General features: G+C 39.9%; 1 protein-coding gene across 10 annotated transcripts in view; it reads right to left on the bottom strand.

Annotated features, from left to right (window-relative positions):
• Positions 4,580 to 16,526, bottom strand: part of CCDC126 (coiled-coil domain containing 126) — a 12,052-nt gene continuing 105 nt past the window's right edge. Inside the window, exons 1-4 of one of the 10 annotated variants that reach the window (XM_021389251.1) lie at positions 16,444 to 16,526; positions 8,105 to 8,234; positions 7,155 to 7,554; positions 4,580 to 6,243 (exon numbers count right to left, since the gene is read on the bottom strand). In XM_021389251.1, the coding sequence (XP_021244926.1) occupies positions 6,062 to 6,243; positions 7,155 to 7,392 (420 nt within the window). In that variant the 5' untranslated portion in view covers positions 7,393 to 7,554; positions 8,105 to 8,234; positions 16,444 to 16,526 and the 3' untranslated portion in view covers positions 4,580 to 6,061. Of the gene's footprint in view, positions 6,244 to 7,154; positions 7,555 to 8,104; positions 8,240 to 15,936; positions 16,154 to 16,378 lie in introns of those variants that run through there. The other 9 variants (XM_021389244.1, XM_021389246.1, XM_021389247.1 and 6 more) reach the window with 9 other exon arrangements.

Here is a 16,526-nt window from a genome sequence, read left to right as displayed (position 1 = left end):
TCTTACCTCCAACTCACTGATGTTCTTTGCAAGCTTGTCCTTTATGAAATAAAATGTTCATAGATCAAGACAAAAGGAGGGCAACTGAGGGAACGGCCCATAGCCACAAGTGGTTCTGGCAACCTGCAGTTCCCCCTTAGCTCTTGCTGTGTCACAAGCAGCAGCACAACTCCTCCTGCAAAAAGCAGACCACAGTGGCTGTTTCTGATACTTACTGCATTATCTGTGCATTCACCGCCTGATACAAACATATCGACCCTCGCACTTTACACACAGAGACTGAACGCGAGAGCAGAGGATGTCATGTATTTTTCTGAATTGAGCTTTAGTAAATTGATGTTTAAATTGCACGTTAACATAAGCCATGACCTCGTACTCAGGCTGTCACAGCGAGATCCAAGAGGGAAAGCTTTTCCAATCAGGGAAGTGACAGATGCCTGTTGAAAAACATACAGCAGTTCAAAGAAATCCCTGGATTGCTTTGCACCGGGCAAGGCACCAGCAAGGAAACAGAAGGTGAAGAGATATCACAAGGACCAAAGCAGCACTTTGCCAATGCTTCCCCTGGAGAGCTGAAACCACATGGACACTGTCAGCTTTCCAGCAGAATCTGAGTAAGGTGCCGGGGCATGTGGTTTGGTCATTAGTCCTGTGGCTACACCCCGCGCATAAGAAATGGCAGCAAAGCAGCCAGCACTGCAGCACAACACAGACCTGTCCCTCTGAGCTCTGTACCCAGAACTAGCACGTCTTAAAGGCAGAGGAGATGTGGGAGCAAGTCATGGTGGCAGTCAGCACTGCTCCAAAGCAGCAGCTAGCTGAGGAAGACACAGAGATGTCAGGAGCATTTCTCCAAGAAACAGAGAATTCCTGCAGGGTCCAAAACTTTGAAACAGACGGGGGAGAGAGAACTTGGAAAGCAGGATGAGAAGCTCTGCAAACAGGGAATTAGCACCTACTGGGGAACACAGTACTGTACAGGAGCTGCTCTAAAACTGGAATGGCTCATCCGTATGCACTTTTCACTGGTGCCAATAAAGTGAGGAGTGAGCTCTGGCAAGCCTGGGTCACACAGGAGGAGCAGAGTTCCAGTATGACGGGTTGCTGTACTTCATCCAAGCAAGCTTTATAAAAAATGGTGCTCTTAAATAGTTTGGGTTTGGAGTACAGAGCCTTTCTGAATAAGGAAGATTTTGGTGAGGGCTACATTCATCTGTATGTTATTTCATCATCAGACTACCTGTGAACAGTCAATGCAAAGGTGTTGAGAGTAAGAAACTATTTTTTTGGACTACCTACACCACGCAACTACTCGTCCTCCACCTTAAAAACCAAGGCTTTTTTAACAGGTTTGATCACAGCAAGTGATCTTGTGACAAAGAGCCAGTGTTCAGCTCAGCAGTGTCCCAGCATCTGCTTGGATCCAAATTTGTGCTCACAGACTTCTTTGGGAACAGACATAAGAAGTCAAAGACTTTAGCAAAGAAATCCATTTCTAAAATTATAACACAGCTATTTCAAGTACACACTGCTCCCATGTCATACCAGAAGTACTGGAAAGCATTTTAAATTCAGAAAACCTTCTCTTGTCTCCCACTCCTTCTAAGAGATTGTTAGCGGGCATCTGAAATCACAATCATTAAATACCGAGCCAAACTAGACTTCGCATGGTAAACCATCAGATAATTTTGAGTAGCGTACATGGGGCTTTCTGCTACTGCAAAGGAGGAGTGCTACAAGGTAAGTTCAAGAAACACAAGTCCAGATGGCTCTTTTACCTCCTGCGTCTGCCACGTAGCATACGGGCACTGCTGGCCCAAGCACTCGGAACATATCGAAGTGGGTTGAACATATGGACGCTCACTCACAGGACAGCTCTGGGAGACCTGAGGTGCCACCTACACATCAAAGGCAACAGATTAATGCTGCGCGGGGTGATGACAGCCTCCCTTAACGCCCTCTGTTAACAATGAAATGTGCAACTCAGTGCTTTTTTTTTTTTTTTTAAATCCTTTCAAGTTTGAGAAGTGCCTTAAAACTCATCTCAGCAGAATACCTACGTAAATAGAAAACAGCTTAATGCAATAATAAATAAATTAGAAATAACTGTATTTTAGATTCTAAGTCATCCTTTTAAAGTCGTAATTAGCCATTCTACTTCTATGCATTGGGTAAATGACCATCTCTAATTAGCTGCTCTGAAGCTAATTAGAAGAATTAGAGTAGCATAAAGAATAATGCAGTCTCCACCCAATTGTTTTCTCCCTCCACGTTCGTTATCAATATCCTGATATAGTTAAAAACAAAAGTAAGCAAAATCACTATTAGCTTCTAACAGTGACCATACAATATGCTAAAATTAAAAATATAGTTTGTTATTAGCTCTAGCTCACAGGCATTTAAAAGATGTCAACACAGGCCTCTTCAGTTTTGCCATCAGAGAAACAGACAATGATTAGACATCTACTGACCAACCACAGGAAGCTGATGAATGCCACAGGGTATATGCAAGCTCGTACGCAACCAAGGGCCAATTAATAGTGAAAGGTTTTTACTGGAGGTACTGAGAAACAGAGTTGGGAAATTTGCAGTAATTATGATCACTTACTGCTAATTCTAGAGCATGAGATGCCACTGGCATTTAAGTGGTGTGATTACATAGATTTATGTCATGTGAATTTTTTCCTTTAACTTGGGCCACATTTTAATAATCTTAATGATACCTTAAACAAATACAAAATGTATGTGCACGTCAGCCCGGAGAACCTGAGGCTTTGTAAGTATCAGTTCCGTAACAGTCTATTCCATGGGTGTCCAACCTTTTGGCTGGATTCCAGAGGTCTTTTCCAATCTTAATGACTTTATGATTGCATGAAGAGGAATGGGCCACACAAAATATATAGTTAATGTGTAAAAGTAACAAAACTTTTATTAAAATATAAAAAAAACAGGGCAACAAAAACAAAGCGAGTGGGATACAACATTGCAGAAGTCTGATTCGCCTTTCTAGCTGCTATAAAATAAAAACTTGCCTCTGAAAGAAAACCTTTTCCATACAGTCAAATATATTAGCTCAAACCCTGCAGACAATTGTCCAGTTGTGCAGCACAAACCAAAGTCCTGGGTAAGGAGGCCACATTTGGGTTAATCATCAAAGATGTCCATTGACACTCCATATCATCTTTAAAATAAAACACCAGTTAACTGGGTTTTTGAAATTTAGCTCATTCCATGAATTTGAGTGTTCTGAAGAAGTTTTAAGAAAACATAACAAACTCAGATTTCAAAGTTCATGTAATCATTTTTCCCAATCATCTTCCTGGGGCAGTTACTTCCAGAGTACGTATCTGCACAAGGAAGCACTTGGTCCCTTGGGCAATGTGCCCCCTTCATAAGACTGACAATGCCATCTGGTATCGTTGGCATTAGCCAATGTTTTCAAGCAGAATTATGATCTATCTAGCCAGAGCCCATAAATGACAGCATTAATGAAAAACAAATACTGAGCAGATACTTGGAAACACAGACAACTGTGCGGCACATAACTGGATGCCAAGAAGACGGATGTTTCACCACATTGATTACAAAGACCCCTACATTCTTGTGCTACTCTGCCATATTATTACTTTTTATTTCATTAAAAACAGAGCAGTAAAATTCTGTGATCCCAACAGTGGATGAGCAGATTTGCTTGGAGCAGCATGGGACCACTCAGCGCCAAACAGGACTGGCCACAAAGAAAGGGGCAAGAGGTATCTTGGATACTGACGTAATGCTGTATATGCCCTAGTAATGCTGCTTTCGTGTAGAAGTAGATACGGCATGCTAGTTGAGTATTTTCAATTTGCTTCTTGATAAACTGTATTATGAAAGGAACAGTTGTGACATTGCTAGTTCACAGTTCTCCCTGTACAAGACAATTCCCACGAGCCACTGTGACACTGAAATAAGAGAGAAAAGCAACTGCTCACTAATGGAACCATGAATTACTATGAGGGGTACATAACTGCATATAAGTTAATATGCATCCATCTCTTTCCAAAAATCTCTGCACAAACTGTGTGTGCACAGTGACAAACATACACCTGGCAACTTTTGTTGGGCTTGTTTAGCAATCCTCAAATTTCTTTTTGATTTCATATACGCTTACAAGAAAAAGACAAGACGCTTTCGTACACAAACAAAATCTACTTGCGTTACTCTTTACAGTGCCAAGAGGCACCACCACCAAGGTTTCTACTGCTACAGATTAAATACACGAGGAATAAAAGGCACAGATAGATGTAAAAACCTATCTCCACATGTCAAATAAAAACTTTCAAATGACACTTGTCTTCCTCACTGTTAATTTAAGAGTGGGGTCTTCATCATTAAAGATTATTTCAGTATCTTTCTCCACTCACCTCTAGCCTGACGAAAGTTTCCCAAACGTTAGAGAGGAAGAGGATCTGGTGATTCAGCTGGAAGAGTACTAGACATTACTACTAAACCTCAGAGACATACAATTTTCCAACTCTAAAACATCTGAAGCACATTAAGAATGACAGCATTGTTAAAAAACACAACACACAGGAGTCTCTGTAAGTACAATTAAAAATTTATTTTTCTCTTTTTGCAAGAAAGTACAACTTTACACACAATCTGACAGGAAAAAAACAGTTATCTGCCCACTAGGATTCTAAGTATATTTTTCCATTACACAAATGCAGAGTAACAGCAGGAAAAAAAGATAAAACACATAACTTTGGATGGTATATCATCCAGCACCTCCGTCTTTACTGCATTTTTTTCCTTAACTAAAATTAGACCAATGCCAAAAAAAAAAAAGCAGAGAAAAAAACCCACTCACATTAAAAGATAAACAACTAGCACATTTTTGGCAAAAGTCCCTGAACATACCCTTCCCCTCCCTGCAAAACATTCACCATTCACTACATTTAAAAAGAAAAACAGGCTCAGTGGCACTTGAATATGACTTCAGTAACATTTTGAAATACAGTGCATCCACACTGCAATTCACTTCGCTGTAAGGCTAACTTAGACGTAAGGCAAATACTACCTTAGCTCTGAAATATTCCACGATAAGACACCTTCAGTACATATCTCTGTTAAATGCAGAGATGCCTCGTCTCCCTTCATTGCTCTCCCTCCTGATCAAGAAAGCATTTCAGGGAGATGGTGTGCTATTTTCATCACAAACTGCAAGTTACTCAAGAGTTAAAAAGAAACAGCAGTGAATAAAAATAAACAGTATTCACATATTGAAAACTTATTTCCATCACTTAAATAGTTTCATCTGCAGTTACAAAATACATACACTTAAATATCTTAGTAAGAAATACCTGTAAGATATCACAGATTATGTTTGCTTCTGGTACTCTAACTGCCCTAATTTTGACATAAGGATTCACCTGGACAGTGTAACTACCTAGGATGTTTTCTTATTATAATTGGTTTTCTTAAATATACAGTAAATTCTCTCTAGCTATTCTGATAGTGCAAATAAAGACATTCTTTGGGTCACAATTCTAAAACATTATCCTCCCAACGCGCTATCCTCAATTTAATATTTTAGTAAATGAGTAACAAAATACTGTTCAGTATACACATTTTCTAACATCGGTTTAACAATGTTTTCCTCAGTTACCTGTTTAATGCAGATCACAAAAATGAATAAGCTACAATGCTGCTCAGCTATCCAGAAGATATGCTATATTTATACTTAAATAAATACATTTATAAACCTACCTCTAAGTTCCTCATTGCTTTCCATTTACTGTTATTATCCATTGGCATACTACATCAAATCATGATATCAAAATATCTTTACAGACAACAAAGATCACTTTAGAAGCACTGCTCAAAGGCAATGAAATAGTGCTTTGAGAACCTTATGCACATAAGTTAGGCCTATATATATATATATATACCCAGCACATTCTTCAACAGAATAGCGTATGCTTCATTTAGAGTCAGCTACTGCTTTGCCCTAGCCAGAGATAAAAAGCTTGTCTTAATTACGACCTATCATACATGTAGCAACACAACACAGCCTGCTTTGCTATCTAATGTTGCCTGTTGCTTTTGCACGTTTACTTGAATTTACTGACACTTGATTGCTAGTTCCATTAGTGGTATTTGTTGCTGAGCCATTCACAATGATGTAATCCACTTTGTTTTCCAGTTTCACAAGACGCTGTAAGATGTCATCCAGAAGAACAGCAATTGTTCTCTTAAGATCAGCTAAAGACAATGAAAAAACTCCCATTATTTATTGTATGCAAAAACAACCCTGCTATTTCAAAACATTCCCATCTTAGTTTGTTATCCTCTCTAACATCCTATTTCAAAGAGAGTACAAACTCAAAGGTGGGAGAATTAAATGTTTTTGGCTTTTTTAATACAATTTCTTTTCTACTTTAGGAAAGGAGGATACCCCCAGAATAGCAAGATGTGAAGCAAGCCAGCTAAATATTAAGAGTGTAAGAATGAAACTTCAAGTTCAAGCAGAAGGGCTGTGATTCTTCAAAGGCAGTATTTCAAATTTCACCCACATAATATCCACCTATGACACTATTTAGCTTCAGACAGTGATATTTTTCAATACTTTCCCACATGAAAGAGTAATTATTAAACACTTTCTTCTAAGTAACAGAAAAACTGCTGTTCAAATATATCATTTCTTACATAAGCTACAAAGCAGGAAAGAAAAGGTAACTATTTTTCCTAGATTAAAACTGTAATATATTTAAGCCTAAATTGACTGAAAAAATAGAGAAAGGAAAAGAAAAAAAATTCTCACGTGCTTACTAATAAAGAGACAGAGAAAGATCTTCAGAGTTTTAGGGGTGTTGCCTGGAACACAAAAACAGTACCAGAAACAACTTTCAGCAAGAGCTAAGCATGCTGCTGTCTGTGTTCACACCACTATCTTCTCTCAAATTTGTGACAAAGATAACATTTAAACTTACCTGCTTTTTACAAGGTCTACCACATCTCAAATATCAACTTTGGTCAATAAACTAAAACCAAAACAATTAGTACAGAGATATTTTCTCTTAAAGAGCAGTATATATTACTTAAAGAAGTACAGCCTTGCAGTTTCAATGAAAAAAAAGTTATCTGAACAATTAGCATGCTCTTTTTCCTCTTACCGTATCCTGCTACAGAGGCTCCACTGCCACCACTCATTAAATTCTTATTTTCTTCTGCCAGTGCTTTGACATATCTTCTACTTAGGTCTAATATCTGACCACGCAACTCAGCACTGCTTTGACGTCTTGGATACTGGAAAGTGTAGCGCAGCAACATCAAACCCCAAATGATTCCAAAAACTAGTAAGAACATGCTTAGTTTCTGGGACATGTTTTTTCTTGAAAATGTTAGAAACATTTCTGATGAAGGCCACAGGTGTCTTAATTTCAAGAAAAATAACTGAACTTAGGTTGGTCAAATGATATTACATATTAAATGTAATCAGAATTTCTATGAAGTAAAAAGTCTTCTGGCTGGATCATCTCGAACACATCTTCTTGGTGTAGCTGGTCTTGATTCCTGAAATTTGTAAAACATTACTTAGTTATTCCAAGTTGCTACAGTTGTTGAGATCAAGGACAAATAAAATTTTCCAAACACAGTACTACAGAATCTAGAAAAGAGTTGTGGATTTGCATCTGCTCAGAGGTACGGTCATCCTTCTATCTCATCTGCTGTGACAGAGTTTCCTCTTTTTATTTTTATTTTTGTTCTCCAAAACTGCTATGCTTTTACAAGTTACTCTAAGTATTTTAAATGCTGTACTTTAAATATTAAGCCCAAATGCAACATCTAGAATTGACTTGTGAAATGATTCACTTGATTCTTACTGTTCACGTAGAAGCACTGGGCAATACAGAGAGATAAAAACAAGGCTTCTTGGTTTGTTAGTTCCAAGTTGGTTGCCATCTGTTTTTGTACAATACCGTTGTGTTGTTTTTTGTTGTTTTCTTTTTCCCCTTTCTGGTGCCTTGCTCACAAATAAAACCAAAACAAAGATGCACATTGCACACACTTCTAGCAGTTTGCTACTACTATTGAAAAAAAACAAAAAACAAAAAAAACTTACCATAGCAGCCACTTCTGACAACTTGACAGATTAAGGATTCAGGAGAACAAGCAGTAGGAAAACTTCAGCAGTTAAACAGCAAATAGGCAGACAGTTTGAAGCAAAGTGAGCCAGGCATCTTCAAGGAGCACTGTACTGGAAGAAAAAAATGATTCAAACAAGACAAAGTGCAGGACTAAGAGACCTTAATTTTCCCCATGTAGTAGTTAAAATTGATCTCTTTGAGCCATGCATTTTTCAAAATGAAATACATTTTCAGTTTTAAAGCTACCGTTAGAGGAAATCACAGAATCCAAATCCACTTTATTTTAAATGTACATATTTGAGTGCCCCAAAATTGATTTCAACATAGTAACTGAAAAAAACAGAATAAGAATCTCACTGAAATCTCTCATTCTTCTTATGCCATAGTGAACATATGTTCCAGATCATCACATTTGCATACACACATTTATGTGTTCTTATTCATTTTTTCTCCTCAAATGAACTCAATCCTCATATTCCTCATCTCCCAGCTAACTCTGAAACTTCCTCTCGAAAGAGTATTGACAGTTGAAGTTTCTATTATCCCAGTCTGCAAAAAGCAACTAATTCTACATAATAGTATGTTTTCATGTTTCTCCATTCTCTCCCACACGTAATCTGACACGAGCAGTTTTTAGACTGTGGATACACATTTAGCAGAGCTCTTCACCAAACTTTCTATACTGATGCTTCGATCTCTGTTTTGAATAGACAGAGTCAGTTCAGAATATTGAGACTACAGTCCTCATCCAGCTAAGCACTCACTTAAACTGAACTCAGTTTCCACGGTATGTTTCATCACCTCTGCTCAGTACTTCAACCAGCCTAATACCAACAAACCACAGCCTGCAAATTCAGGTGTTACCATCAGCAGTGCTCTGAGTTGTGCTTATTGCTTCTCAACCTTCATTCTTCAGGTAATATATCAACATTACGCTGAAAACTCTGAACCCCAACCAGGCGCAATATGAGGACTTTGGACAAAGCTGCTGGGAAGTCACGAGGTATTGCACATTGAATGACCGATCATAAGCTGTCAGTACACAACATCTTATTTTGATGTTGGGTGTACTGAAATAAGAGTTAAACAGAACTGTGCGAACGAGGAATAGGTTACTGCACCTACATCATTATGCAGATACATAATCCCTGGATAGCATCAAACATGATGGAAAACATTTACATATGAGGTACCCAAGTAGTGTACTCATGTGATGACTCAGAAGAACAAACAATACCTCTCTCAAAGAGAACGACCAGAAGTTCCAATCCCCCTTCTCAAAAGTCTCAAGTGTGCACGTCTGATTTTTATGTTCTGTTTGAAAATAACAGAGACAGCTCCTGTAGAATTTTCATGAAGCTTGGCTCTCCACAGATCTCCCACTCAAATCTCATCCTGAACCACTTTACTAGACAGTATCACTAGAGAGCTTTGAAGTGGCAGTAACTCTGCTATCACACCGTAAATAAGACCACGAGCCAAGATAAGAGTCCTGGGCAAGATGAACAGATTGAATGACCTCTTGCCAAAGAGCACTAGGAACTACAGACTGGGCCTTTGCCACACGTACTTGATTCACAGTGCACACGCTGACCACTGAATCTAACAGAAATCAATTCCTCAACCTGCTGGGCAACTGCCAGAACACCAGATAAGTAACCCAGAGAAAGAAACAGGGAATAAGGTTTACCAAAAGGAAGTCAGCTGTTTGGAGCTCTCGTTCTTCCTATGCTATAAAGGCATTTTTAAGAAGCCCCTCCCCCTTGTATGAATTCCAGTGTAATTTCAGCGTTCTGGAGATTTGGCCTCTTACTTCTTCCTGAAACAGGCGCTTCCACTGACCCCTAACACACACACTCTGCAAGAATCTTCCAAGATCACACAGTGCAGAGTGGAAAAAAATAAAAGCAAGCAAATCGCTGGCAGGAAAAAAAGGGCTTCCAAGCAGCAGGTGCACGCATTAGGAAGAAAACAGCACAATAAATAAGATGGATGGACTGGAATAGCCTTGTAACTCTTGTTGACCTGAAAGGGTGGTACTTCCGAGCACGAACATAGTTTAAATAACATTTGTACTCAGAATAGACTTTTTTTTTTTCCAATAGTACAGAGGTAACATCTCATGAAATAACAGCATACTTGTACAAAGCTATTAACATAGTTCCCTGTAGTTTTTTCCCCTCATTCTTTCCATTCCTCTTTACCTACTACTAACTGATGAAAAGGAAAAAAAAAAAAAAAAAAAAAAAAGCAGCTGAGACTTCCTTCTTCACAGTGATTCAGCCTGTGTGGGAACTCAGGCTTACCACCCTCCCAGCCTCAGCTGAAATGATTTTATGGCGAAGGAGGTCATCGCAGAGAACGACAGGAAAAAGGAACACAGAGTTACATGCTGTTGGAGCTCCTACCATCCCTTACTGAAGACAAAACGAAGAAGATCAGGAAGACAGAGGCACAGATGAGACAAACCTTAAAATTCCATGGAGGAAAAGGATGAAACAAAAATTAAGTGCACAAGCAAAACGGCATCTCCAGGAACCGTGCAGAAATTAGCATCTTCCAGATAATCCTTTCCACAGGCATGAATATCTGAATTATTTTCAAAATTATTAACCCAAGCCAGAGGCAACAGCAGAGCTTGGAACTACAGGCAATTCCAGAACATAGACTTGGTTTCTCTTTCACAACACACACACTTCGGGTTTGCTCACTGCTGCCACTGTAGTTTAAGAAATCTATTGTCAAAGCCTGACAATGTGGATTTAACGTCATCCAGGGATACCACAACAGTGACACGTCTGACAATGAAAACAATGAACTAAGCACCTCGTCCTCTCCAAAATAAACCACATCTCTATCCTCTCAACTGTGTACTGGCTCCGAAGTCATATATAAATTGTATCATGAGTGTGTGAAACGGAAGAAACAGAGACCAAAGAAAAAGCAAGGTAGAATCCACTGTATGTTCTGTAATAAAGCAAAGCTCTATTCTCTGATGCTACTTAAACAATAGCATCAGACTTCGGTCTGAATACTGACACCGCTCCATGGAAACCAAGCCATACTTAAAAGCATGATAGCTGAATCGTGCTGCAGTTTTCCTTACATTCTGCCTTATTTATTCCTAGCAAAACACAGAGACAATATTCATGTACCTCACAAGAAACACAACAGTTTGCAAGACAAAGGAACGCTTCATACATCCTCTTAAACAACATAAGGGTATCACGAAAACAAGGCATACTCAGCTCCTTAACAGGTTACAATGCACCTTGCAGCACTGTCAGTTCTGCTAGTAAGTCAGCTCATGAAGGACCAGTACGTATTCACAATCGCTCTTCTCATCTGTCCAAGAGATCCCCCCTTAAAAAACTGCAATAAGTGGTTAATGGCATCAGGACAGCAAATTTGAAACTGCAGCAGAGATGGTATGTACCTTCTGGCTTTGAAAAAAGGACAGGACAGATGAAGTTGAGTATAAGAGCACAAGAAAGCAGCAGGTAACCATCAGGTGTTTTTGGTAATTACGAGTAAGCAGCTTTAGCAAAAAAGATAAACATTGTCAATAAGGCGGGGGGGGGGGGACGACAGGAATAGAAGCCTCAGAGCCACACTGCTTTCCAAGATGCAAAAGGGTTTTAAGGATGAAGCCAGGAAAAATGCCCTGAATACAGTATTATTAACACACGGTCTGATGAAATCACCTTTTTGGTTATATATTTGAAAGACAGAATGCCAAATGTTGAAGCCGTAATTCCTCAGCAATACCCTAGAGATCTATCTATGCAGGTTTCAAACTAATACATGAAGGAAGTAACCCTGATAAATAGTAATTTTACTCAACGTATTACTTACTGCGATAATACTTCTCTGTTTCTGACTGACAGATTATGATCAACAACATGACACAGTGAATTCCAAAGCAAGTCTAGCTTTGTGATTAATTATCATTATCAACTGTATAAACAAAAAGTGATCTATCAAGGCAGATAAAAAAGAAATGCCAGATACAACCAACAGGATACTGCATCCAACTACAGATGGATGAAGGGGAAAAATGCTACAAAAGAACAGCATGCTGACAAAAGCTAGACCAGTACCAATAAAAGCTGACATTAATGATTACTACAAAATAATTGTACAGTACAAAATTAGGATTTTTTTTATTTTATTTTTTTTTACAATCTCAGTGGAAGTGTAACAACTTCATGAAACCATCAGGGATTTTAAATCAGCGTACTAAAATTATGTCTGTACTAGAAATTTCTGTTAGATTTATGGCAGCAAACATTTCTCAGTACAGTGGGGAATATCGTATTAATAAACAATAAACTGTAAATGGAATTCATGGTGCTCTCATCACAACATCAACATACCTTTCAGGAAAGCCAAATCACAAGGCCTAAGAGAACTCCTGGAAATGCTCCTAAAGTTCTCTCAACAATATCCTCTTAGTTTTCTTTTACACGTGTATTTAAAACCCATCCCTCATTTATCTCTACGACCTCCAAAACCTTTTTTCTGACTTTCCAACAGAAAACTTCCAGAATCATAGTCACTTAACCGACAGACATCACACCTACCATTCTGAGAACAGTTTCTTTGGTATCCGAAGACCTATCAGATCAGTCTCTGTGCAGCAAAGAAGACAAGAATGACTGACAAAAAAAAAAAAAAGCCAAAAACCACAGAAGTGCAGTTGATGTACTCACCGACCAACTAATCTTTGAAGATGTGGACAAAGAAATAAGCATGCAGAAGAATGATGCTTGCATTCTGTTCATATGTGTTTTTATCTGGTTATTTTCTTGGCAGTAGGACAAAAACCTGCATAGTGTGCAGCTGACAAGTAGATGCCCAAAGAAATTATGTACATCCTGTTACACAGAACTGTGACTCCTGGTGAGAACCAGGAGAAAATAATTTTTTTAAAAAAACCTATTTCTCCATCTCTCTTTTTCTTCCTCCCCTCCTCTTTGTTTTGCCTGCCACTGTCAGCGAATGCTTCTAAAATCAACCAACAGAAATTCTTTGTTCCTTGTCTGCGGGCAGTCAGCCAAGGTTTTGAGAGGGGAAATGACTTGGCAAGTGCTATGAAGAAAGTTAAAGCAAGTTAAAGCAAATATCAATGGGGACAGTATATTATATTCTAATTGCTGCCCACTAGCTTGAAATGGACCTCAAAGGATTCCTTCAACTTCTTAGTGGCTTCTCCTTCACTTTCTGCCACTGTTCAGGCCATTGTAGAGGGACACATGCTCGCAAGAACCATAGCTACAGCGCAGCATGAGTTACCACCCTAGTTTCTTCTGGTAGTTTTGCCACAATATTTTCACTGCATTTGAATACCGGACTATAAAAAACACTTCCTCGAGAACTTCCTCTGTGAAATTTCACAGCTCTGTTTGCACCGTGTTTTCAAAACCCAGAGCTTCCTTCTGAAATGCTAACATTTGGCTAAATTTAGCTAGTTGTACCAGGAGCTATAATTTCAAGGCCATCAACGTGGGCTATTGAGAGAGATTTTCACTGAATATTTTAAAAATAACTGGGGGAGGGCAGGGGTAAAAGCCAACAAGTAAAGTGACTGCTACAAAGGCAGAAAGACTGCCCCTGTAGAACTGGTCATATATGAACACATCTACATGTGTATACGCAGCATCCATACAAACACTACTCCTGTGAACAGTAACAAAAGAGCATGCCACTGGGGAGAGAGGAAGAACGTAACACATCTGGCTTTATCTCAGGAAACCTGCAGAATTCAAACTGAGTATAGATATGTGCAAGACTCCTTCATCAAAAACACTGCTGAGCGGTCACGCTACAGCAAGGACCAGGCCTCAGACTCACACTCCCTCTCCTAGGAAGCTGACCCAGCTGAAGATTTGCCTAAAGTGAAAGTAGAGGAAATGTTAAAGCCAGACAATTTCATTCCTTCTGCATCTTTCATTATGTCTAGATTGGTCAGTCATTTTACCTTCGCATCATATGGGTTATGACAGACAGTCATCAACCACAAAGATAGGCAAAGCAAAATAATTAATTCTTCAAATGAAATAGAAGATACCCAGAAACTTAACCAGGGTGTTTATACCAAGGTAGCCACATTTCTTTGTTACTACTGCAGAGATCAACTTCAGTGAAGTAAGTTTTAAGTCCTCTTGAGTCCAGTATTAGCACACACCCTCTTTTAAATAAATAAAGTACCCACTTAGTTCAAAATTAATCTTTTAAAAGGCAGAGGCAAACAGTAAAATAATTTTTGTAAATCTGATAAATGTAGAAAAAAAGTTAAGAGACTATTACTAACACTTGGTTCAGGAAATCCAGCCCACCTGACGGTGCAAGATTTCAGTCACAGCTGAAAGAGCTTTTCAAATAACAAATACCTTATAAAGAACATTTCAGCAGTAAATTTCCACCAGGGCAAAACACATTCATCTGAATGACTGAGCTCCACAGCAGATTTTTGACAGCTACTGTAAACAACTTAACTCGTATTTTTGATGCTTACTTGTCTGTAGATACGTTGTCTACACGGCTGACAATTTAAGCTGACAGCATGCAGTTATCCTACTCACAGTGTGGGCAAGATGCAAAAACCGGTGCTTGTAACTATTTTCAAAAAATGTACAAGTGCTCACGAACTCCAGGGGAAACATTTTACTTTTAGCAGTTAAATGACATTCAATCTCCAAGCTAAACAGCATGGGATTAGCTAATACCCACACCTCCTTCAGGAAGCTAGAAGCCACGAGGGGTTTTAAAACAAGGGACTAACACGAGGCTAAAAGAACTGGAAGTAGCTATATTTTTACCTGAAAAAGCTTTAAGAGAGAGACCTATTCATTGGACCAAATGAATTTAATCCTAATTGCTTAGTTCTCTGGAGTTCTCAAGTACCTGAAACAAGTTATTGATCAATTACATATTGAAATACATAAAATAACGAAAAGAGGCCACAAAAATTTCAGCTTTATACGCGTGTATCTCCAGCGTCAAACTGGGAACAAAGGCAGCAATAAATTTCCATGTTTGATCTATAACTGCAGTCTCTCCACTTGAAACACTAGAACAAGATGCTGCTCACAGTGCATTGTTATCATTGTCATACTGTCTCTTTGATATTCTCACAAGGATGAAATACCGATTCATGACACTTGCAGCAGAATAACAACACATCACAATTAGTCAGAACAAATCTCATGCACAGTTAGCTTTTATATTCAGTGTGCTCATATTCTGAAGACTTTGTTAAAAAATAAAAAAATGAAAATCCCAGTTGTGACAAAGCTCAATTTCCAAAGAGAAAAGCCATCCCTCTCCACCCATAAGCCACCCACTGAGAGGAGTAAAGCTTGAAACATTTGTTAGTTTGCTCTAGATCGCATTGAAGAAACTCCACCTCGTCATAAGAAACAGCACGTATCCTTCTCTGCACTGCTCTGTGGCACACAAACCCAGAACCTGCGCACCCTTCCATCTGTCACTACCTTTTAGAGACAAGATACATAAAAGAATTTACGGGATGCTAACATGTTGGATTAAGAAACTGAAAAGAAAGGTTATTAATAATGAGTGATTAATGAGACGGCAGAAACGAGGAAGAGATACGTTAGTGCATTACAGACACTTAAGGAAATTACTGTTACTAATGTTCCGCCTTTGCTCCAACACGGGCTAAGCAAACTATTTTCCCTCCTTTTCAGTTCAGTCGCACGGCAGTGAGCGTGCCCAGCCTCTTCAGAAGCTGGGTCACTAGAGCACACGGCAGGCATAAATCCTGCAGAGTCACTGCACTCACCGCTGGTGACAGAAAGGCCACTGCACGCGAGGAAGGAAACCACAACATCTTTTCAGAAGTCCGGAACAAGTTCCAGACCTGCTTCGGTTATATCGGATGTTTCAATACCTCATCGGACACTTCCACACAAATCAGCTGAAGAATTACAAGTAACGCACAGCCGACGCTACAGGAAGAAAAGCCGCGCGGACGCCGCCGGGCGGGCAGGAGCCGGCAAGAAAGAAAGTAAACCTACGAAACCGAACCGGCCCCGAAGCGAGGTGGAAGCCCGGGTCCGGCCGCCGGCAGGCCGCAGCCGCCCGCTCACCGGTCCCCACCCCAAAGCTCCCTGCCGGCGGGGCGCACACCTCCCCGCCGTGCGGCCCCCGGCCGGAGCGGGCGGCCTCTCCCCGCCCCTTATGTACATACGGGGCACCTCCGCGCCCCGCTCTCCGCGTCGCACCTCACGACGGCGGGCCCTCAGCGCAACGGCCGCCGCGCGTCATCATCGCTCCCCTCCGCTCCCACCTGACAGCCCCGGCCGCTCACCCTTCCACCAGCCTCGCCACGCTGCGCGGCTTTGATCCAACAGCCCGCCCCCTCCCCTCCCC

The sequence above is a fragment of the Numida meleagris genome, chromosome 2 (genome assembly GCF_002078875.1).
Source record: "Numida meleagris isolate 19003 breed g44 Domestic line chromosome 2, NumMel1.0, whole genome shotgun sequence".
NCBI lineage: Eukaryota > Metazoa > Chordata > Aves > Galliformes > Numididae > Numida > Numida meleagris.
This window is presented reverse-complemented; position numbering and strand designations above follow the sequence as displayed.